Source organism: Phoenix dactylifera, chromosome 12, assembly GCF_009389715.1.
Source record: "Phoenix dactylifera cultivar Barhee BC4 chromosome 12, palm_55x_up_171113_PBpolish2nd_filt_p, whole genome shotgun sequence".
Taxonomy (NCBI): Eukaryota; Viridiplantae; Streptophyta; class Magnoliopsida; order Arecales; family Arecaceae; genus Phoenix; species Phoenix dactylifera.
In genome coordinates this window covers 11,115,960-11,140,852 of record NC_052403.1, presented here as the reverse complement: position 1 = coordinate 11,140,852, position 24,893 = coordinate 11,115,960, and the positions used below count along the sequence as shown (strand labels likewise).

The window sequence follows — 24,893 nt, the reverse complement described above, 5'->3', positions numbered from 1 at the left end:
TAGCTCACTTCCCTTATGAAGCCTGCCTCCAAGAGTTTGTCTACCTCCTGGTCGACCACCCGGATCCGATCCGGGGCACAGTGTCTCTTCTTCTGCTTTACGGGTCGGTGGGTCGGGTCGACGTTGAGGGCGTGAGAAATGACCTCCGGGTCGATCCCAGGTACATCGGCCGCCGACCAGGCAAATACATCGGCATTGGCTCGGAGGAATTCCACTAACCGGGCCCGAGCTTCCGAGTCGAGATTGGCACCGACCCGGACCGTCCGGTCCGGGCGACCTTCTTCGAGGGGAACTTCGATCACACCCTCGGCCGGCTCCCCGTGCCGCAAAGCCACCTCGTCTCTGGCGTCAAGGGACTCGACGCTTAGGGCCTCCACGGGCTTCTTCCCTTTGAGAGTTGCTAGGAAACATTGCCGTGCGGTCGGTTGGTCACCTCGGACCTCTCCAATCCCGGCCGCCGTGGGGAACCGCATGAGCAAATGGTATGTAGAGACTACCGCACGAAGGGCGTTCAGTCCGGGTCGTCCGAGGATAGCGTTAACACGGACGACCAAGAACCCGAGCCGCACCGTGGCTTCTGCGGGTGCAACGCCCGCAGTCACAGGCAGCTCAACGACACCTTCGGCCGAGATAGCGTCTCCAGTGAATCCTATGAGGGGGGTGGATGTTTTGTGCAACAATTGTCGGGACAAGCTCATCTTTTGGAAGGCCTCGTAAAACAAAATGTCAGCTGAGCTTCCACTATCCACAAGAACACGTCTTACATCATAGTTCGCCATAGTGAGGGAGATCACCATGGCGTCATCGTGGGGGGTCTGAACCCCCTTTACATCTTCATCACAAAAAGTGATTACATTTCCGACTCTCTGCCTCTTCGCGACGGCCACCCCTGATGCTTCCGCCGAGCCCCCTGCGTTCCTCACGGGCCGAGAGCAGCCCCCAGTGATGGTGTGGATCACGCCCGCGACGGGTCGATTCTGCTCCCGAGGCTCCTGAGGGGCCGGGTCGGCCGGACGCGGGTCTGCGGGGGGACGTCGGTCGTTCACATATCGACCGAGACGCCCTCGGCGGATGAGAGCCTCGATCTCGTCCCGAAGCTGGAAGCAGTCTTCGGTGTCGTGACCGTGGTCTCGGTGGTACTCACAGTACGCCCGAGAGGGCCTCCTCCCAGGGATCTTCTTCATCTGTCTCGGGACCGGGAGGTCCTCCCGCCCCTTGATCTCCATAAGGATCTGGGCCCGGGGAGTCAGAAGTGGGGTGTACCGGTTGAAGCGTCGGGGCGGAGAACGAGGGCGTGAGGCGCCGTGGTTCCTCGCCGGTGACGGGCTTCTGCGCCGACGTTGAGGCGTCGGGCTCCTCCTCTGGCGTGCTTCTTTTCGCCTTTTCTTTCCGAGCTTTAGAGGGGTCTCGGCGGCCTCCTTGCTCCGGTGGGCGGCCGCCTCCTCGGCGTCCGCATACTGGTTCGCCCGAGACAACAGCTCCGGGAAGCTCCGCGGCAGGCGTTTGTCCAGGGAGAAGGTGAGTCTGCCCTTCCGGAAGCCACGCTTCAGGGCTGAAAGAGCCACCTCCTGGCTCAGGTTCCGGACCTCCAGCGTAGCCTTGTTGAAGCGGGTAAGGTAATCCCGCAGGCTTTCTCCCTCATTTTGCCGGACATCAAAGAGGGAGTCGGAGACCAGTCGCCGCCGGCTACTGACGGCGAAATGGCTGATGAAGAGGCGAGTGAACTGGTCGAAGGACTGGATAGAGTTAGCCTCCAGTCCGGTGAACCACGCCCTAGCCGGGCCACGGAGGGTCGCCGGGAAGGCCTTGCAGAGGAGAGGATCTGATGCTCCGTGGAGGAGCATAAGGGTCCTGAAACTCTCGACGTGATCCCGCGGGTCCGCTGCCCCGTCATAGGGCTCGATCGCCGGCATTTTGAACCCCGGCGGATTTGGGGTCCGCAGGATCCTCGAGGCAAGCGCCGGCTGGGAGGAGATCTCCAAGTCGGCGAAGGGATCTTTGGAGTGGCCCTTCAGGACCTGGAGTTGTCTGTGGAGATCGTCCACCCGCCGGTCCAGGGAGCACGACCGGTGGGTGGGAGACAAGGAGCGGCGCGAGGGGGACCGACTGGAGTGCGGGCTCCTCGAGGACTGGGGGGTCTGGGAACGCGCCCGGGTCCGCCTTTCGTACCCCGCGCAGCTCCGATGAGAAGGTCCCGGCAGAACGGACCGTGCTCGAGAATCTTCCTCGCGCCGGCGCTCCTCCCCATGGGAGAGGAAGGAGCGCGGGTTGAGGAGGACAGGTGAGCGCTCAGGGAGCAGCGGCTCCTGGGCCCGCTGCGGCGCTCGAGACATCACACCCTGCAGGTTCTGCACTGCCTCCGCGAGGGTGCGAACCTGCTGGACTAACTGGTCGAACTGAGCGGCTTCGACCATCTGAATGGGAGGTGGGGCGGTGGAATGTTGCTGAGAGTGTGTTGGAGATGCGGCTGCCTCCCGGCCGGAGGCGCGAGAGGCCCCGCGACCGGAAGCATTGGAAGCTCCACGACCACCTCGCCGTGCCATTACGATCGTTCTGAGATTCGGGCCCTTCCTCTAGCGCCAACTGTTGCTGGTGGTCCAAACCGAGAACGATTGGCACTGCGGTGTGAACGGGGTTCCGTCTGAGTTGCCTTGGTTGGTGTTGATCACGCTCCACCTTCCACCGGGAAACCTGCAAGCAAGCCTCGCACCACCACTGGGGTAGTGGGGGCCCTCCGACGATCAAGTCAGAGGAGATTGGAGGAGAAGGAAAGACGATAGCAGCAAGTAAGAGGATGCTCTGGAAGGTATTGCTTACCCCCCTTCTCCCCCCAGCCGCATATATACCAGGCTGGGGGGTCTTTCCAGGGGGGTTCGTCATCGTGGGGCACGATGGAGTGGCCACTGACATGGCCGTTACAGGGCGTCGTGGGGCAGCGCTGGGTACGGCCATGACAGGGCGTAGTGGAGTTCCGCTTTGTACGGCTGTTACAGGAAATCGTGGAGCAGCATCGGATACAGCCGTTGCAGGGAGTAGTGGAGCAGGAGGCCGCGGGGTGCCTCTGGGGAATAGCCTGTCGTTGTCGAGAGATATCCGACTCGGGGTCGGATTGCTGGATCGAGGGGTAGCCGACTCGGGGTCGGGCTGCAGAGCCGAAGATGTCCGACTCGGGGTCGGATTGCTGGATCAAGGGGCAGCCGACTCGGGGTCGGGCTGCGGAGCCGAAGATGTCCGACTCGGGGTCGGATTGCTGGATCAAGGGGCAGCCGACTCGGGGTCGGGCTGCGGAGCCGAAGATATCCGACTCGGGGTCGGATTGCTGGATCAAGGGACTGCCGTAGTCTTCCTGGGCGCGCGTGTCGGTCACGTGGGGCATGGTGGCTAAGTTCCTCCGTAACAGGTACCTTTCCATTCCAGGACAAAACTGGTAAAGAGCTTGTTACTAATATTTAAATCCTTGAATATTGTTGAAGAGAGTAGTGCAAAATTAGAATTATGAGATGAAGAGCTTTGTAGAATGAATATTACAAACTTATTTTAACCATATTAGAGATTTACAGTAGAATTACAACTTTAATGCGATTTTGCAATGCCTCTTCGTTCATCTTTTGAATTGATTTTTTACTTGTGGTCTCTCATTAGGATATTTCATTATTACGTAACATGACTTGTAATGAGTTAAACCACTGATAAGTTCATATTGCACATGCAGCTCATAGCTCCGAGCAGTCAAAAGATCAGGACCTCTTGTCTCATCTTTTGAGGAACCTTGCCAATCTTGCTGGTTCTTTTGATGCAAAAAACCTTTCTGGGCTCCTGCAAGCTTCTCAAGATCTGCAAAAAGTTGGGACTACTGCTGGAACATCATCAGAAGCAGCTAATGCTCCGGTTTCAAATGGTGCTCCTGCACAAGAATCCGCAAGGCCCTTGTGTTCAGCTTCTAAAAAAACCTGTATCTCTGGTACTCAGGGTCTGATGCTGACTAATCATATGGGACTAGTTGCTGCAACTATGACAGAGATGCCTTCGAAAATGATGGTTTCCCCAGGTGGGACTCTGCAAGTATTTGCTTTATGACCTGCAGTCTAAGTGAACAGTGTATGATATCTAATCTGAATCAAAACCTTTATGCTGATTACTTGATATGCTTCCTGCAGAGTCTGCTATCAAGAGAGTCAGGTTGAAGGACTTCGATTTGAACAGCACATATAGTGAAGAATGTGGAGATGGATCTGACAAGCCAATAATCCCTGTACATTTGGGGACTGGTTCTCCTAATTGTCAGTCATGGTTGCAGCTGGATTCACGACAGTTGAGTCCACCTCAAACTAGTGGTAATTCAGATTCAACATCGGCTCAGTCACTATCTAGTTCCAATGGAGATGCTCAGGTATATCATTTAATTTGGATTTTATATTTGGCAATATTTTCATCAAGTGGTTATAAGATGGCCTTGCTTACTAAATAATAACTTTTGGGTTGTGAATAATAACTTTCAGATTGTGACATAGGAAAGACTAGGGTCTGCAATCTTAGAATCGGGTAGCATACTAGAACATTATTGATTCGGTATGGTACGTGTCAGTATGGTATGGTACGGATCAGTATGGTATGGTATAGGTTAGTACGGTATGGTATGCACACTCCGTCGAAATAACTCTCAACCATTTTTCTCACTTTTTGTTGCCTAAGATGTTAACCCAAGAGACGGGGTGAATTGGGTTTTTCAAAACCTTTTACAAATTTAAATAATGATTAAGTTAAACTAATTTAAACATAAGCATGCACAACGAAATGATAAATAAATGCAAAAGATAAGAACAAGCACAACAACACAAATACTTGTATTTTATAATGGTTCGGTGCCGACCCTGCACCTACATTCACTCCCCAAGGCTTCCTCCTTGAAAATTTTACTATAATTTATAAGCAACATTACATCACAGTTGTTTTTCGGGCTCACAACTAAATCCAGTTGATTTTCTTTGGCAATCAACCAAAACTAAACTGTTTTGCCTTGAAACCAAACCAACTTCGAGTTCCAGCCTTTAGGAACTCTTTTCTGATTTTCAAGCTCAGCAAAACTTAGCAGATTTTTTAGGATAATTGACCGCAACTTAGCTGTTTTATAAGTACAACCAAACCTTATAAGTCAGCTGATTTTCACAGTGCCAGCCACACCAAAAACTCCACACGAGATTTCCTAATCTCATGCACTAAAGAAAGATAGCAAATGCATACAATATAACCTCTACAAAGGTTGAATTAATGTCGTTGAAGCTCAAGTTAGATTGCTCTGAAAGTTGAGATCTTGGTGAGTAAAATTCAACTTGTTCCCTTTTCTCTTTCCTGCTCGCTCTTGGTCTTGTGATGGAATTCAATGATTGATAGTTGAAGCTCTCTATGGATGTTTAGAAGCTCACTCTGAAGTGGGAGGAGGCTTTGAATGGTCACTTCTCAGATTGATTCTCAAGTTGAAGCCTAAGAAGTAGTGTTCACTTATATTTTTTTTCTTTACCTTATCTCAATCTCCTTAATCTATCATATTCTATAATTGAATTTGGGAGTATTTATAGCTTGAAAAGTTGTTGGAGAGCCGTTTCTAGCCGTTGAAGAGGATAAACTAGCCGTTGGGAGTGAATCTGACCGTTCTGATTTTCCAAAAAAAACTAACCGTTACTGTTGTCAGGTGCAGATGAGTCGACTTGAATTCTTCAGGGGTCAACTCGTGACTCAGGGGTCGACTCGTGATCTTTAGAGGTCGACTCATAATCTTCAGAGGTCGACTTGTGAAAGGGTTGTTTTTGACTGCTTTCTGTTTTTTTTGCGGCCATTCAGGGGTCTTGTTTATGCTAGGGTCAACTCGTCCACTGTAGAAACTTTCAAAACTCTTCAAAAAAACTACTCTATGCCTCTCTAACCTCTCAAACTCATTGAGGTCCCTATACAATCAATTAACCACTCCAAAAACATAATCATTAGTGTCATACTCAAATATTTTGTCCTTGTCAAAATCAATCCATTAGGTCAACAATCTCTCCCATTTTGATGATGACAAAACTTTTGAGTATATGCCAAATAAAACATATTGTGTTTCTAGGATTTATGCACAATTAATTTATTTATGTAAAGCATGAAGTAAACAAATATATGCTTTAAGAACACACTTCATGAATGCTTTACAAAATTTTCAGATTAACCCAAGCTAATATATATTCAATTAAGCAGATACTCAACCTACTCTCTTTCTCTTTTTGACAGCATCAAAAAGTTTCATTCTAAAATTTAACAAATATTAAGAGAATTATAGTAACTTCAAACTTGTTCCAATCATTGTTCAAGGGAATTGAAGAGCTTAAAGATGAAAAATCAGGCTCAGAGCTTTTGATCATTCAACTTTGATGTATCAGACCACTCGGGGTTCAAGAGTTTCGAAAACTTTAGACTTAGCAATAGTTAACTTTCCCTTTTCCCGTTTTTCATTAAATTATACCTATTTAGAGGTGCTAAAAAAATATCAAATGTGCAAGTTGCAATTTGGTTTAAGATTGAGGCACATGATGTATCAACCAAATAGCAAGTTTCAAGGTATATCAGAGCAAATTTCAGAGTTAAATTTCAAAAGGGGCTTATTGGAGAGAATTATTTTTCATTTCTTCATTGTTTAGCCTTCTTTATCCCCTTTTTGTAAAAGTCTTTAATTTATGCTATTAAGTTTTTATATAATCTCTCCCCCTTTAAGTTTTCTTTCTCTCCCTTAATCAATCATTCCTTTCAAAGATTCAGAATTTTAGAATAGTTTTCAATGAAATTTTCAGATTATAAATTGAGATATGTGTTTCAAAAATATCAAAAACTTTATAAAAATAGAATTGAAACCAAATATAGGCTAATATTAATGAGTTTCAACAAGTATCAGAGCATTACAACATGCATCAAGGCATTAAACGCAAGAATCATAGATTTAAATCATGTAAGGCATGACAAAAAGATTCATCAAAATCAATCCATTCTATCTAATTTACAAATTCAGATTCATTTATTCATTTTTGAAATTCATTTTCTTCCATCTTAGAGTTTTGTTTCTTTCAGATATACATGATTTCATTTTCAGGTTTTACAAAAAATTCAAGCTCAAATCAGAATACCTTAATATTGATTTATGTTTGATCAACAAATCAAGTTTTAGATTTGGGTCTAGTAATTATTGATCCCTTAGGAATCCAGATTGTCTTATTTCCATTAGCAGTATTGTTTTTAAGTAAACATGAATGTGCCATATGTCCCTTTCTTCCACAGTAATTACATTTTATGAATGGGTTGTTAGAATTTGTTATTTTTATATCATGAATACACTTTTGATTGCCTAGAATTAAATCCAATTTCTCCTTTTCATATGTGAACTTTGAAAACTTAGTATTTAAGTCTTCTACTTTTAATTTCAGATCATTATTTTCCATAGTTAATTGATCTTTTTTTTTTGAAATTAGTTCTTTTTCTTCAAATAGTTTGTAGTTTATTTTTTCAAGTTCTTTATTTTTCTTTTCTAATTGTTTAGTTCTATAAGAAGATCTTTAAAAGCATTTTGCAATTTATCTAAAGTAAAATCAGAAGAGGATTCAGTTTTACCTTATCTTCTTGTGCCACAAAACACAAGTTATTACCTTTGTTTCTTCTTTGGAGTTGAATTCTTCGCTATCGCTCTAAGATCTCTTCTTCTTTTTCTTGCTATCGCTCTAAGATCTCTTCTTCTTTTTCTTGCTTGGCTACCTTTTAGCCAGAGCTTTCTTTCCTCTTATCTTTTTCTTCTTTTATTTGTTCAACTCGCCCTCAGCTGAAGCTTTACTTTTTCCTCACTTTTTTCTTCTTTATCTTCAGGAAGCTTTTAAATTTCTTGGTGATTAATGATAGGTCTTTGTCTTCATCACCGGACTCTTCACCTCTGTGCTTTTTTCTTGATTGGAGGACTTGAATGCTAATATTTTCTTTCTTTTGTTGCTGTCTTCTTCATGGTTCATCACGACTAGCTTATGGGTCATTAGGGAACCGAAGAGCTCTTCCAAGAATAGCTGGTTTAGATCCTTTGTCTTTTGAATAGCTGTCACCTTTGCTTCCCATAAAGATTTAAGAATCTTCTTTAGAAGATCATAATTAGTATATGATTTTTTTAATATATTTAAATCATTAATAATATTTGAAAATCTGGAAAATATTTCAGAAATAGAATCATATGATTCATTTTAAACATTTCATAATTTTGCCCTTGCATATTAACTTTTAATTCTTTCACTTTATTAGTGCCTTTATAAATTATTTTTAATTTATCCCAAATTTCTTTAGAAGAAGAACATGTGCAAAGTTTATTAAATTCATTTTTATTAAGGGCACAATAAAGTATATTTATTGCTTTAGCATTTAGTTGAGCTATTTTTTTTTCATTATTATTCCATTCACTTCCGTGTTTGGGAATCTGAATTCTACTTATAGTTTTGGTGGGTGTGTGTGGGCCACATACTATGATATTCAATAAATCATAGTTTTGTGCTGTAATAAAAATTTTCATTTTAGCCTTCCAATAAGCATAATCAAATTCGCTAAAAAGAGGAGGCCTAACGAAGGAGTGTCCTTCAATAAAAGACATTCTAAGGGTTTATAGATTTTGAGCTTTAGACGATGAGGTCTTCAAAAGATATAAATGCATCTGCTCTGATACCAATTATTGCCCAAGATGACAACCCAAGAAGAAGATTGAATTGGATTTTTCAAATTTTTTTACAAACTTAATAATGATTAAGTTAACTTGATTTAAACATAAGTATGGATTAGCGAAATGATAAATAAATGTAGAAGATAGGAACAAGCACAACAACACAAACACCAGTATTTTATAGTGGTTCGGTGCCAACCCTACACCTACATCCACTCCTCAAGGTTTTCTCCTTGGGAATTTTACTATAATCTATAAGCAATATTATAATACAGTTGTTTTCTGGGCTCACAACTAAATCCAGTTGATTTTTTTTGGCAATCAACCAAAACTATACTGTTTTGCCTTTACAGCCAAACCAACTCTGAGTTCCGACCTTTAGAAACTCCTGGCTGATTTTCAAGCTTAGCAAAACTTAGTCGATTTTCTAGATCAATCAACCTCAACCTAACTAGTTCACGGGTACAACTAAACCTTACAAGCCAGCTGATTTTTACGGTGTTAGCCACAGCAAAAACTCTACACGAGATTTTCTAATCTCGTGCACTAAAGAAAGATAGAAAATTCATACAATATAACCTCTACAAAGGTTGGATTAATGCCGCCGAAACTCAAGTTGGATTGCTTTGAAAGTTAGGATCTTGGTGAGTAGAATTTAGCTCGTTCTCTTTTTTTCTTGTTCGCTCTTGATCTTGTGATGGAATTCACTGATTGGTAGTTGAAGCTCTCTCTATGGATGTTTGGAAGCTCGCTCTAAAATGGGAGGGAAGCTTTGAATGGTCACTTCTCAAATTGATCCTCAAGTTGAAGCCCAAAAAGTGGTATTCACTTGTATTCCTTTTCTTCACCTCATCCACTCAATCTCTTTAATCCATCTTATTCTCCAATTCAATTTGGAAGTATTTATAGTTTGAAAAGTTGTTGGAGAGCCGTTTCTAGCCGTTGGAGAGAAAAAACTAATCGTTGGGAGTGAATATGACGTTTATTGTTTCGCAAAAAACTAGCCGTTACTGTTGTCAGGCACAGATGGGTTGACTCGAATTCTTCAGGGGTCGACTCGAAATCTTCAAGGGTCGACTCGTAAAAGTGCTGTTTTTGACTACTTTCTATTTTCTTTCCAAAGCCATTCAGGGGTCGACTTGTTTATGTTGGGGTCGACTCGTCCACTGCAGAAACTCCTAAAACTCTTCAAAAAAACTTCTCCATGCTTTTATAACCTCTCAAACTCATTGTACTCCCTATGTAACAAATTAACTACTCCAAAAATATAAAATCATTAGTATCATACTCAAATATTTTGTCCTTATCAAAATCAATCCATTGGGTCAACACTTTTTATCTCGTTATGCCTCAGTATGGGTCAGTATGTACCTTGGTACACCTCGATTGAGCGTGGGATGGGGTTGATACTAACCTAAACGTGAGTTTCGTATCGGTTTTGACCAAGGTCCGCTGAACCGGTAATGGGACCCATACCGGTTGGTGCCTGGTACGGTTCGATACTGGTTCGGTACCGTACCGAACCAGTAGGGGTAGAACTGACACACTCAATGTTTTTTTTGGAGTTTTCAAGAATATTTAATTGGTGAGAGGTGTTCTCTGACTGATAATACGACTGTAGAAGGACTCATCCGAATATGTCGAAAGCAAAATTCGACCCATAAGATGCTCCGAGTTGTGTAGGATGGTAGCCACCAGAAGATGCCTCAGATGCACCATATTTATATCTGTATCTGTATAGGTCATAGTTTGCATGTAGCTGTGGGTAAGAGGATCCAATATATGACTCGGAACCTGATATATCTATGGATTTTACTTTACGTGCAAGGTCATTTGCAGCTGCATCGTGTTCTGAATGACCTCGAGAAGCCCGTTTCTTATATGCAATCATATCTTCGCGGGTTCTACCAGATCGTGCACTGTGATCTCTATTTTGTGTATTACTCATCGGTGAATTGAAGACCACTCTGTGGCTGTCTCATAAACAGTGGTCTTTTGTCCACTCTCTCTGGTCGGCAGATCCATAACCACCAGAACTGTTATCGCTGCTACTTCTGGTCTCTAAATCTGAGTGTACTGATTCCTCCTTAACACTCCATTAGGGTTGCAAGTTTCTTCTGTTTTTTTTGGTGTGCTGGATAGTTGCCTTCTTACTCTGTGTCCCTCTCTGTCTGACTATGTTGGAAGAATGTGTCGCCCTCCTGATCGAGTCGACAGGATAGCATAATGACCTTGTCTAAGCATCTCTTGATCATATACCTGAGAGGATGTCTCGGACAAGGAGTCACGTGGAGATTGGCTCTCTTGTGGCTGTGGATGATCAGCTGGAAGAACACGTGGAATATTACACTTAGCCCACTGCCCTACATCAACCCTAGCCGCGCTGGCTACGAAATTGGCCGGCTTCGGCTCCTGTTGCTGGCCCATAAGCCATCTGATTATAAAATCATCTGCATCATCAATGAAAATACTATGAATTGGGTCTGTATACTTGAGCTCCACTTCCTCGTAAATGCACTTCAGCCTTAACCTCAGATTGTAGCGAACATATATAAGGTCGTTGAGGCGCTTCTATGTTAAATGGTTTCTCTGCTTGCTATGGATGAGGTTGAGGTGGATCAGTTGCGCTTAGCCACTCGAGGAGACTGTTTTGGAGAGGATTTAGATAGCTAGCCACTTAAGATTTTTTACGGACAACCCAAAATGAGTCCATCCTTCAGCTGCAAAAATATTGAATAAAATTATATATAAGATAGTACCATATTAGTAACCATCTAATGCTAGATAAATGTCCTGATGTGTAACATACCTGGATTCATACTTTTTTTACTTACGACAGCTGCCGAGACTCCAAAGCTGTCGCTGCCCTTTCTAAATATTTTGGCCTGTGAAAAAGAACCGTATTGTACTATGTTAATAATAGGAGATGTGAGTTTAAGTTACACATGTCATTTAAGTTGATTTACCTCTTCTTGACATAGGGCTGCTACTTCTAGATCTGACTCTATTTTGTAAATCACATTACGTAGAGCGGCCAAAAGTTCGTCATCCATATCGATTCCATGGAAGCTGTACTAGAACCGAAGGTTTAGATAGTATGTTTTACATAGAGTTCGTTATTATTTTAGTAAAATTGTACATGTATAGAAGCAGTCTAATTTTTAATGTTCTTGCTTACCTGCTAGATGTAAGTCCCTACCCATCTGGTAGTCCCACTGTCACTCAATAATGTTGATGTACTCCTGGGCATGCGTTGGATTTGCCTCGATGATCTAAGTCTTTGTCCTCTCCATCATGTGATATAGAAAGTCCATCTGGAAGTACCTCTCGCTGTCCATGACTTGAAGTACTTTATTCAATAATCTGATAGTCTTTATTATCACAGTAGCTTGCTACCAGAATATCTGCCTCGTCATGAAGTTCTCGACACTGCTTTCAGTGCCGGCCCTCGCATATCTACTTTTCTACCACTTAGGGCTGCTTTCTTCTCAGGAAGGCTATCAAGTGTAACATGGTAGCAAACCGTATGACTCCTAGTCTTACTCTCCCTCTGCATACTTCCTTAATAGTGAAAGGACCCACATATGGTTATAAATATATCTGGTGATGATTTGGGCTGTCTTTACTGTTTGCTGCATATTACGAATCTTCGCAATGTCCATCAACATGAGGTCGATATAATGTGCAGCACATGGGGTGCAGAAAATGTGGCCGTCGCTCCAAGATTTTTCGGTAATCTTACATTGTGGCCTATTATCAGTAATGACTCGCACGACATTCTCCTCTCCTACTTAATCAATCACCTTCATCAGTTTGAGGATGTATGTGGTGTCGTGCATCTGATTAGAAGCATCAACCGACTTGTGGAAGAAAGTCTTCATATAACAATATGTTAGAAAGTTGATGCTCCATTTGGTGGAACCTGTCCAACCATCACACAACGCAGTCAGACCATATGTGGGTCACTTGTTCTTATAGGAGGCAATCCATTTTTCTAGCTCCTTATTATTGTTAAGAAACTCACCGTAGATGTTCTTCGGGCCTGGATGATCTATATTAGGACCAACAGCTTGTATGATAGAAATGGCAAACCTGTAGTACATATTATCTACCACATTCGCTGGGATGTGGCTGAAGTGGAACAAGATTCAATAACTTGCCACATATTCTTCTTCTTATTCTTTTTCAGCATTGAGTCAACCCTCTGCTGCTTCGAATCTCTATTGTGGAAGGCATGTGGATCAAATTCATGGATTGCTGCTGCTAACTCCCTGGATTTGTGCTAAGAAATGCCTGGATTTGTGGTTTCTCGTTATCTAAAGCAGATGCCTTCTCTGACTCCTCAGAGTGACAGGAAGGTGGCTCTGCCGCTCGGCAGTCCATATCCGCTTTCTTCTTAGCAACCCTCTCTTTCATTACGCTGAAATTAGCGAGCACTTCATCAAATGCCAAACCTCTTGTGGGCATTTTCGGCATATAGATACGTTGGGATAACTACCAATTAAGTACTGCTTCAACCTAGTTATTCTTCGAATTTTGTGTTGTATCAGTTGTACTTTCAATGGTGCCGGTCTGAGAGCATTTGCCCATTATCCCAGCCAATGTCACGCTCTGGGTCCTTTTTTCTTCTTGATTGCTTTATTTCCATAGGTTTATAAAGTACGTTAGTTTATCAATTATTTAAAAATAACAAAATTAATTTATAACGAAGATAATTTTTTACCTCAAAAAATACACCAGATTTATCTAATACATACCCCTAATTTTTCTTTTATATATATATATATATATATATTAATAATTTTTAAATTTAAAAATATGTTTAAATATCATAAATTTAGAAAAATATGATTTCTACCTCAAAAAATACTTCTGAATTATGTAAGATGTACTATTATTTTTTTGTAATTTTTGGTATAATTATATTTTAATAATTTTATAAATTTAAAAATAATTTTTAAGTATTAATATTTTAAAAATTAATTTCAGCACAGATTCATATAGAACTCAACAATGGATGCTAGATATATTTTTCTAGGTCCTTGGATATGCATCAAAGGCTACTTATTTCTCAATTTTTTAAAAAATTAGGCCTAGGACTGTATGCATGATCGCATCAAAACTTTAATAAGTAGACACTAAATTTTTATGGAGAGTAGCTTGTATGCTCCTAAATACGTTTATGATTTTATAGATTTTTTTTAATTTTTATTTATTTTTTTAATTCTATTTTTTAATCCAAAAATATATTTTTAATTTTTAAAAATTATATTTAATTTTTATGTCAGCGTGTAGATTGTCTATAGATCTACAACATATAAAAAATAAGCTCAAATTGAAAATTTTGGCATGACGTCTTCTTATTTTGCAATTTTTGAGCTATTTTTTCAAGTCCATCCTGAAAAAAGAGGAAATGAGATAGGGAAGAGGAAACACATCTTATTTAGCATTGGATTTTTCTTTTGATAGCCTGAATTAGTGTTGTTTTTGAAGTATTTAGAAAGCGGAAGCAACAGAGAGAGTCGTTGCTTTCAAAATGCTGAACAGACACCTTATGCTTTAAAAAGCATCAGGTGCAGTCAAGGTACGCGGTACCGACTGTACCGACGTACCGGTGGGCATCGGTACCGGTACGGTACCGAACCAAACCGAGCCGAACCGGTACTGTACCGATGGGGCTAAAAGCAAAAAAAAATGGAGCCGGTATGGACTGGTCGGTTCAGGCCGGTACCAGTTCGGTATGGGCCGGTACCGAGTCGGTACGGGCCGGTACGCGTCGGTACCGGCCGGTACGCGTCGGTATCGAAATATATAGCTGTACCGTACCGGTAGAGTCCGGTACCGGTATGTACCGGCCGGTACCGGCCCGTACCGACCGGTACGACAGACCATGGGTGCAGTCCATAGTGTCAACTTGGTTCGGAATCGGGTTGACTCATTGCAAACCGGCCGGTTCACACCGAGGCTGCATCGACAAGATTGATTCCCGCCGGTTCAGACATATGGCCGGTTCGCATTGAGTTTGCACCAAATCGATCAGTTCCGGCTGGTTCAGACACTTACCGGCCGGTTCGGTTGGCTCGGTACAGGTTCTGGCCAGTATGGAGTCAGAACCGAATGTATTAGGCGAACTGACCCGGTTCGTACCGGGTTGGTTCAGCATTGCCTGAATTGGGCGGTTTTTTCCGGTTTAGCAGACCTTGGTTCTGACCCTATATGGTGCGGTGTGCCTCGAATTGGGTGGTTTGGGGTGGTATGGCAGTCCATGGAAATGATAAATAATTATGGTTTGCAATCTTGGTACTTGATCTGTACTGGTGCCATATTGGTACAAGTTTGGTTCGACGTACTGATACTAAATATGTCCCCCATATCGAGTATTTGTTTGGTGTCCATATTAGTATGGTATGATACATCCAAGACCGTATGTACCAGTACTATGAAGCTTGCAAGCAATTATTTTATTATTTTTTATAATTTATAAATTTTGTTTGATAAGATTCTAGTTGAATTTTTTGGATAGATTTACCTTATGACTGATGTTATCTGTTTATGTCAAGTGCCAATGTTTCCATTGTGATATACCAATTCTTTCTCTGCATGTGTTAGAGATGTTGGACGTGCAACCCTTAATTTTCTATGAACTGTGTAAAATTGTTGTTAGTGCACGTATACATTAATTCAATGCTATATATGTGTGTTACATATGAGAGGTTTTGACTTTATTTAAGTGTATATATTGCCTCTCATGGTGAATTAATCACAAATTTTCCCTCTTCAAGCGGTGTAATATCAAAGCGATTATCATCTTCGTAGACTTTGAATATTGAGTATTTGTTGTATAACTAAAATGAATTATTCACCACAAATGTAGCTAAAATTTTAACCATGTTTGCACCTTGAGGCATCATGGTCCATCGCATTACTCATTTCCATGCCACATGTGGCATGAGGATCAAGTTCTGTTTCTCTACATGATTGTGTCATAAAGTGCTTTATTTGATTCCTTGATGGGCTGGTTGTTTATACCTAGGTCAGCTTTTGGGGCATGAACGTAATTCATTATGGGGTGATCAGAAGACCTGTTAATTCAACCAACACCAGATATTTGATTTTTAGCACGAGTTGGTTGAGATTGGGATTTCTTTTTATTCAGCCAAGTAGTGTTCAAATATCTGAAGGCCCTCAATATCATTGCTGCTTTGCATCAAGAGATCTTCTTTAACTTCACAAACAAAAACTAGTATAAATGGATGCTACTTGGTTCCTAGGGGTGTCAACATGTCAGGTTAGGGTTGGGTTTGAATTTATCCCCACCCAAGCCCAAAATATGTGCCACATCTAAGATTCAAACCTAATTTGTACCATGCATTCATATCAGACCTGAGAATTTGTCTAGCCAGGCTGGGTTTGGACCATGTTAAATAACATGGTCAAGCCTTCAAATGTCGGCTTGGGCTTGACTTGGTTGAGCTTCATGCTTGAGTTTTCCAAGCTCGAATCTGCCCTAAGATTAAAAAAAATCATCAGGCCCAAGATAAGTCTAGACCGACCTAATCTAAACTTGTCAAACCTTAATCCCAAATATGTGTGTGAGAGAGAGAGAAGAGAGAGAGAGAGGAATTGAGAGTGGAGTGGTGCCATCTGAGAGTGGTGCCTTATGAGTGCATTGAGGATGGTTGCCTTATTCTGTGTTTGTATTTCACTATGTGGCTAGATAATAGAGGGCGAGGGATGACATCTGATTCTATGGTTACACAGCAATGGAAGAGAGTGAAAGGAGGGATGTATCCAATCTCCTCTAGCTAGTAACATCCTTCTCTGGTAGAGCTGCTCAATGGGTGGGTTGAGCCAGTTCGGCCCAAGATACCATGTCATTTAGTCAAGCTCAGGCCTGACTAGGTCTGGCCTTTGAGCCTACTTCCCAAATCTGAGCCCGCTACTTATTGGGCTTCTGGGCAGGGCTTTCAGGTTGTCTGTGTTTTTTTTTTGGGATCATTGACTTGGCCTTAGCTGGTGAGGGCGGAGCCGGTGGAAAAGGGGATGGGGAATGGCATGATGTGGCCAGCCTCACTGTCGACGGTGACGGCAAGCATGAATTGGGGGAGGGCATTTGTGTGGAGAGGCGGGGGGAGGGAGGGGGGAGCGGCGATGGAGGCCCGAGCTTGGGCCGTGTTTTTTTTTTCTTAGCGAAGCCGGAGAGGGATGGGATGAAAGAATAGATGCCTTACAAGCCAATCGCAATATGTATTGTGAAGGATTTTCTTTTGATTTTCCAAATTATGTACATGACATTTAAATATGAATAAAGGCGTTGTGTTTTATCATATGCTGTTGATTATATTTATGATAAACTCCTTAGATTAGGGCAATGGTTTTGAGGCTATGATGAGATCATACTAGTGAGACCTAAAATCCTAAAATCCTAATCTTAAATATTTCCAATCGTTGGTACATTGAGTCGGGGATCAATGTTTACCGGAAAGACTGGCACATCTTATGTATGCTCGATGCAGAGGGTGATTGATCTCACAATCGCTTGTGTGGAGACACTAATACAAAGATGTGGGTGCTCATTAAAGAAATGAGTTCACTAAAATGACCTACAAAGAGAAATCTTATGAAGTCTTACTTACATGTCAAAAGATGATTCTCTTAGTAGGAGTTGTGCAACTGATCCTTTGACCTGCGATCACTATAGTATCTTGTGCACATAAATCCATATTTTGGTTTTCACTCATTCATGACAATAAGTTATGTACGAGGTCTTCTGGATATGGTGGATTGTGTACGAAGGTTATGAGTAGGTCAATAAGAAATTAATCACTTATAGTAAGAGAAGATCGCATCCTATTTATTCTAATCATATGATAATTCAGGAAGCCTTTGATCAAAGCACAATAAAAATTAGAAAGAGTTTCTAATGTTTCATTATTCGAATTATCATTAGAAGATTGAGAAATATATGAATATAAAATTGAGTTTGACATATATTCATACTCATATACATATTCGGGATGCAGTTTGATTAAAGGATTGAATTGTACGGTAACTTGCCACTGAAGGGTATTTTTGGTATTTCTACCAAATTCCATATTTTTCGGGTAGACATGACATGTTTCTAGACGTCAATCTTGTATTATAGGTTTGATCGAATTAAAGAGTTTAATTCGATCACCAATTAGAAAAGATTCTAATTGTTAAGTTCGGGTTCGTGCAGTTTGGACTTAAATTGATTAGAAGAGTTCTAATTAAGTTGGGTCAACTCGCACTCACACCTATTGCTGGCTAAGTATGGAACCCAATGGATCACACACAAGAAAACTTATTAAGGGTCTAATTGGATTAGATCATGTTTGCAAGATAAACATCCAAGCAGGTGTTGCAAACCCTAGCTCCTGATTCAAATTAAATTTGAATCTGATTCTTAGATTAGGTTGATCTAATATGATTAGATCATGACCTAATATGGGTTAGCCAAGAGTTGAAACCCATTTGGCTTTAATTAGACTTGATTTGATTAGGTTTAATGTTTCCTTTAAGTTGGTTAAACCCAATTGGATTGGGTTTGATAGGGCCTTCACTTCTGGACCATTGGATCGCTTCCTAGATGAAGGATCTGGTCCACTGGTTGGCGCCTTCATGTAGACCATTGGATGGCTTTCTGGATGAAGGATCTGGTCCACTGGTTGGCGCCTTATTCTGGACCATTGGATGGCTCCTTGGATGAAAGATCTGGACCATTGCTCAGCGCCTTATTCTGGACCATTGGATGGCTCCCTGGATGAAAGATCTGGACCATTGCTCAGCGCCTGAATCTGGACCACTGGATGGCTCCCTGGATGAAAGATCTGGACTATTGCTCAGCGCCTGAATCTGGACCATTGGTGATGGCATCTTGCTTCTGGACCATTGGATGGCACCCTGGATGATGATGCCTTGATCTGGACCATTAGATAGTGCCTAGATCTGGACCATTGCTTCTTTCTCACGTCTCCCTCTTAAATCATTAGATACGGCTTTTTCTAAAGCTTGATACGCCTCCCTCTTTCTCTTGTTGGCACCCTCTTATCACACCCTTTGATGCATGAAGGGATGGCTAGGATGCATCCCTTCACATCTATAAATAGGGAGCCATTCCACCGTATTCTTCATTCCAACTCCACCGCATTCTCTCGCCCTTATCTCTTCTTTCTTACAAGCTTTTGTCTCTTTCTAGCATTGCTTCTAGAGTATCCTAAGCCAAGATAAGGAGGTCTTCTTTAGGACAAAAAGATTAGAAGTGATTTAGAAAGGTGAAAGAAAAATAAGAGAGGAGAGAAAGCAAGCCAATTTAAATCCTTTGGAAGGATTCAGCATTAAGGATCAAAAATCTTTGGAGCTAAAGTCTTGATCGAGTTTCCGTGTGGATCACCGTTGGAGGGCGGACACTTGGACGCCTCGTGGAGATTCTACAAACTTGGATTTAGCATTACAGGTATTCTTCTATTTCAGCATTTATATTTATATTGTTTGATTGTTACCATTAAGGTAATCTAGGCTTATAAGAGTTTCATGTTAAGGGACTTTATTAAGAAATTTTTAAAATTCTTAGCTTTCGCTACGCATCATGACATGATCGGAACCCTACATGGGAGGGGGTCGGTGGGGGATTGGGATGGGAGGGGTCGGAGGGGGGGAGGGGGCTATGGTGGGATTGGCGGAGGAAGAGGAGAGGAAGGTGGGGGGAGGGGAGGAGGAGGGGAGGGGGTAGGGGTCGTCGTTGGTGTCGTTGAGGTTGTTGGTGTCAAAGCCCTCGAAGTCGGCGACAGCGAGGGGGGAGTGGTTCGGAGTTCGTGGGAGGGAGAGGATGGAGAGGAGGGGGAAGGGGAAATTTACTAATTTTATAGTGTATTTTATATATTATGTATATTATATATATTATATAAAATTCGGCTCAAGTCGAGCTTGGGCCAGGTCAATGCAATCTAGCAGGGAGTCCAGCCAGAGTTAAGGAGGCATGCTGTCTGATGTGACAGCTCTTACATCAATTGGAGAGGAGGGATAAGGCAAGGATTCTGCTGGGTTTAGGGTGTTCAATATTTATTCACAAGGGGTGGGGTGGGTGGGTGGGGGGGGGGGTACACACACACACACACAGAGCCTACCTTTTGTCCCTGTGATTAGGGCAGAGAAGGAGTGGCCACATTGGTATAATATATATTTTAGTTGAGCTAGCCTAGGCCAAGCTGGAACTCGATTGCACCAGAAGATCTGAGCTTAGCTAAGACCTGCAGGCCAGAAGTGCTTGCTCAAGTTTATCCAAAATTGGGTTGGGGGCCCAGGTTTCTTTTGTTCATGTCTAACCCATATCAAATAGTAGGCTTCAAAACAATCACGTACCAGTTGGGTTTTGGGTTATTATTCAGCATATGTTGTGCAAGCTCTATCTTGGGCATGGTGGGGTGGAAGAGCAAGGCTAAGGATGGTCTAACAAAGAGAAAATGGCGCAAAGTTAGTCACCACGGGTTGTCTTGTCTATTACACCAACACTCAGTGGCATAGCTGGTCTCTGCCTTTTCTATGAGAGGAAGAGTATCTCTAGAGAGGAAAAGGGAGATAAGGATTGTTTGTTAGTTGACACAAGCAAGTGACAAGAGAATCATTATGCAGATTGTATATAATGACATATACATTTTATGATTAGACCAGGTTTCAGATATGGTTCAACCTATACCCAAAGCTGAAGTCTAAGAATAAGAGTTCGGTCTAATTTTGGGAGCTAAATCCAACCCAATAGCTTGTTGGGCCTATATTTCGAACCAAACCCTAAATTTCAGGTTGGTTTTAAGTTGGGCTAGTGAGCCATCGACCCCCATTGCCCCTCCTACTTTTTCTTGTCTAGATCAATATCTGCAAATTTACATCTAATTTTAGGTTGAAATTGTCTTCTTATTCTTTGATTTTGTGTTGGCATATGAGATATTCCTTGACAGGAAATGGCTTTGTTGTTTGCATACGGTAGGCAGATAAATGTGTGGGTATTACTTACTATTGCTGTGCTCTTTTGAGATTGTTGTTCTCTGACTTTAATATCTTTTGCTTCCAGTGTCGAACAGATAAAATCATCTTAAAGCTCTTTGGTAAAGATCCTAATGATCTTCCTCTTGTTTTGCGTGCTCAGGTAAAGTATACTTTTTCAGATTCTATCTGGGTATGATACATTGCTAGAATTTTCTGTCACTTTGATTGTTTAATGCTTAATTACAGATCCTTGACTGGCTATCCCACAGTCCTACTGACATTGAGAGTTATATTAGGCCTGGTTGTATTATTCTAACATTATATCTTCGTCTAGCTGAGTCTGCATGGGAGGAAGTATGCTTCTATAATTTTTATGATTACTTTCATAATGGTTGATTCTTCTGGTTCTGGCTATTAATAATTGGTACTTAATCTGTCTTGTCCTTGCTATGCTCACAGCTTTGCTATGACTTAAGCTCCAACCTGAATAGGCTTTTGCATAACTCCAGTGGTAATTTCTGGAGAACAGGATGGATATATGCTAGGGTACAAGACCATATAGCGTTTATTTATAATGGTATGTTGGACTTTTGAATAACTTTATTGATGTTTGCACTGATCAGTATCTTGGCTTAATGAGTGGAAGCAAAGAAAAGTCTCCTTATTGTATCACATTGCTGTTGCAGGCCAGGTTGTGCTGGACACACCTTTGCTTCTCAGATGTCCCAATAATTCCAAGATATTATGTGTGACACCTATTGCTGTTTCTAGTTCTGCAAGGGTTAGCTTCACTGTGAAAGGTTTTAACCTAATTCGGTCAACAAATAGGTAGGTATATCTTTTCAGTTATTTTTTGTTCTTTGATGCTCGATTATGTGAGTTGATCTTATTTCACCCCATGGGCTTCGGGTGATGACTTCCTTTTGCAGAGAATGCACCTCTGTCTGTTTTTTAACTTTCTTCTGCATTATATTGTCTAATCATGCTTTAGGTTACTCTGTTCATTTGAGGGAAAGTATTTGGCCCAAGAAACAACACAGGCTCTAGTGGAGGGCACTGGTACAGGTGCTCAGCATGAGGGATCTGAGCACCTTAGCTTTTCTTGTTCCCTCCCTGATGCAACAGGGAGAGGATTCATTGAGGTGCTGCAATGTTCTAGTCATTTGTTTTCTTCCATCTCCCTCCCTCCATTCTTTTTCTTTATGTACAATCTCTCTGTTGTCTGTTCATTGAATTCTCAGTTTTGAATTTCAGGTTGAAGACCATGGCCTTAGCAATTGCTTTTTCCCCTTCATAGTTGCAGAAGAAGATGTATGCTCTGAGATACGTATGCTGGAGAATGCAATCGATGTAATCACATGTAATAACCAAGATCAAGAAAGAGCAGATGCAAAGAATTCCAGAAATCTAGCTCTAGACTTTTTGAATGAATTTGGTTGGCTTCTCCGGAGGAACCACCTGAAGTCTAGAACTGACCAAATTAAATCTTTTCCAAATGCCTTTACCCTGACACGGTTCAGGCAGCTTATGGCTTTTGCCATGGATCGGCAATGGTGTGCGGTTGTGAAGAAGCTTCTTGACATCCTATTTAATGGAACAGTAGATGTAGGTGGGCACACTCCTGTGGAGCTTGCCTTGTCAGAAGATCTGCTCCATGCGGCTGTTCGCAAGAACTGTAAGGCTATGGTAGAACTTCTGTTAAAATATGTACTGGTTAAAACTTCAAAAGAGACTGGCCATGGTAAATTTTTGTTTAGACCTGACATGGTCGGCCCCTCCAGTATTACTCCACTTCATATTGCAGCAGCCAGTAGTGGTGCTGATGATGTATTGGATGCACTGACTGATGATCCTGAACTGGTATTTCCTTCACTATGCTTGCATCTCGATTTTATATTTTTCATTATGATATTGTGGGAAATGTACTGGAGAAGTTTCATTTCAGAAATTCTGCATGAAATGTTCATATGTGATGTGCCCACATAATCCAAAATCACTGACATTTTTGAAATGCTGGCATGCATAAAAATAAACATGCTAAAAGTATTGGCCTGTTGGTACATCAAGTACTTGCTTTATGGATCACTCTTTTGTGATCTCCATCTGAGTCCTGCCTCTGACTGCTTATCAAATGCCTCCCCTCTATTTCCATAAAGTTCTGCGTTGGTCTCAGATTTTCTTTTCTAACCTGCACGTGAATCCAAGAGACCTTCCTCACTGGAAACATCCTTGGTCAACATGTAGATGGCCAAACTGTCCTGAACTCATTTTGTCCTCCACGGGTGCTATTTTTATGCTGTCAAATGTGCTTCATTCTGATTCATTTTGTCTTCCACCAGTGCTATTCTTATGATTTGCCAAATGTGCCTCATTCCCAACAACATTTTCCTTGGTTTTATCACATCCACCTCCACCCGACCTGAATTTGCTCTCTACTGAAACCTGATCTTTTGCCTGGCTTGTGATTTCTGGCAGCAACCATTTATTTTTTAAAACACTGTCGCATCGTATTTGTTTGCATTACTCATCAGAAGTTAGCTATTATTTTGCTATTTTGTTGCTGTTTCTAACGCATAATGGTGTTTCTGATCCCAGCTTGGAATCAAAGCGTGGAAGAGTGCACGTGACAGTGCTGGTTTCGCTCCTGTAGACTATGCCCGTGCTCGAGGCCATAAATCCTACATAGATATGGTTCAGAAGAAAATTGATAAGCAACCAGGCAAAGGTCAAGTGGTCCTCGACATTCCTGGCAAATCAGTGGCACATGATTCCTATAAGCTATCGGATGGACCAAACTTTGGGAAGCTATCGGGTTTTGAGATACACATGAACAAGATGGGACCAGCCCAGCGAATGTATTGCAATCGCTGCAGTCAGCAGGAGCTGGCTTACCGAAATTTTGGGGCGAGGACGTTGTTGTATAGACCAGCAATGCTCTCTATGGTGGGCATTGCGGCAGTTTGCGTTTGTGTTGCTCTTCTGCTCAAAGGGCCGCCGGTAGTTTTCTCTGTGTTCCCGTCATTTAGGTGGGAGTTGTTGGGCTATGGAACAATGTGAGGAGTTGCAAGCGCCATTAACAGTCATCAATTTGTGGAGACTTGTTGCACCGTCATCAACTTTGTAACATAATTTTTTATTAAATTAAAGCAGAATCATCCTATTTTTTTGTCATGACTGGACTTACTAAACGCCAATTGTTTTCAGTACGGTTTGAGAGATGGCACACTCTTGCATCTTGATTCTTCTGCAATGCAACATTGGAGCGGTCATCTGTGGTAGTGTTGGTTGATCATGAGTAGAACAATGTGAAGGCCTTCAGAGTTGGTGCCATAGTATCAGATTTGTTAAGGGAACAGAGATCTCTTAAACCTTATCTCATGGTAGGTTGTGATTCTATCCTTGCATGGACTGATCTTGCAGACAAATTTTGAGTAAGGGCTTAGCTATGGACAAACCTGATTCGGAGACTTTTAGTTGATTTACCACGAATCTGTCACGGCTGAATACTGCCATCATCATACCTAAATTTATGATAAATTTAGTCACTATGGTGCTTTGATTTAGCCTACCTGTTTCATCATAAATCTAGGGAACGCAGATCCCTCTCTCTCCTTTGCCATGCCTTCAAGGTCCAGGGGATCTGTAGAGAAGTTTGTTAGTCTAAACCATCTGATAATTAAGGTATATTTCTTTGGTTCATCCAGTTTCATGCTAGCCTCTCATCGTGGTAAGGAAGTTCTGAAGCACATGAGAATCTTCATGCGCGTTAGGCTTCGTTCATTAGGTTTTGAGACTCATGTTGGAGGCAATTGGAGCGCAGAGGAGATGGTCCGTGCCTGGCTGCTGAATGCGCTCTCATTGACGATAACCTGGCCTTCGCATAGCCGACCAAGTTGGGTCTGTTTGTAATGTGGAGTTGCGTAGGTGTTCAAAAATTTGGGCTAACTACCCCCAACCAGCACTGGACAAGCCTCCACCATGCCATGAATAATTCCCTGAAATGCAGTTGGTTCAAACTCTTAACCGTAGGAAAGAAAGATGACACGTTTCTTGTCCATTTGGTCTTATAGTATTAGTGTGCCAAGGAGGACACCTGGTTGAGTTGGTCGACTGTCTGAGATCAGTTACTTGAATTCATTTTTACCTTTCCCTATTTCAGCTAGTTTTCCTCCTATCCTACATT

The 24,893-nt window shown here is 42.1% G+C and overlaps 1 protein-coding gene across 1 annotated transcript in view; it reads left to right on the top strand.

Moving 5' to 3' along the window:
• Positions 1-23,881, top strand: part of LOC120112760 (squamosa promoter-binding-like protein 6) — a 39,929-nt gene extending 16,048 nt beyond the window's left edge. Inside the window, exons 4-12 of the mRNA XM_039132594.1 lie at positions 3,713-4,048; positions 4,158-4,390; positions 20,796-20,870; positions 20,957-21,064; positions 21,170-21,287; positions 21,397-21,538; positions 21,702-21,852; positions 21,965-22,570; positions 23,306-23,881. Of these exons, the coding sequence (XP_038988522.1) occupies positions 3,713-4,048; positions 4,158-4,390; positions 20,796-20,870; positions 20,957-21,064; positions 21,170-21,287; positions 21,397-21,538; positions 21,702-21,852; positions 21,965-22,570; positions 23,306-23,767 (2,231 nt within the window). The 3' untranslated portion in view covers positions 23,768-23,881. The remainder of the gene's footprint in view (positions 1-3,712; positions 4,049-4,157; positions 4,391-20,795; positions 20,871-20,956; positions 21,065-21,169; positions 21,288-21,396; positions 21,539-21,701; positions 21,853-21,964; positions 22,571-23,305) is intronic.
• The last annotated feature ends 1,012 nt before the right edge of the window (positions 23,882-24,893 follow it).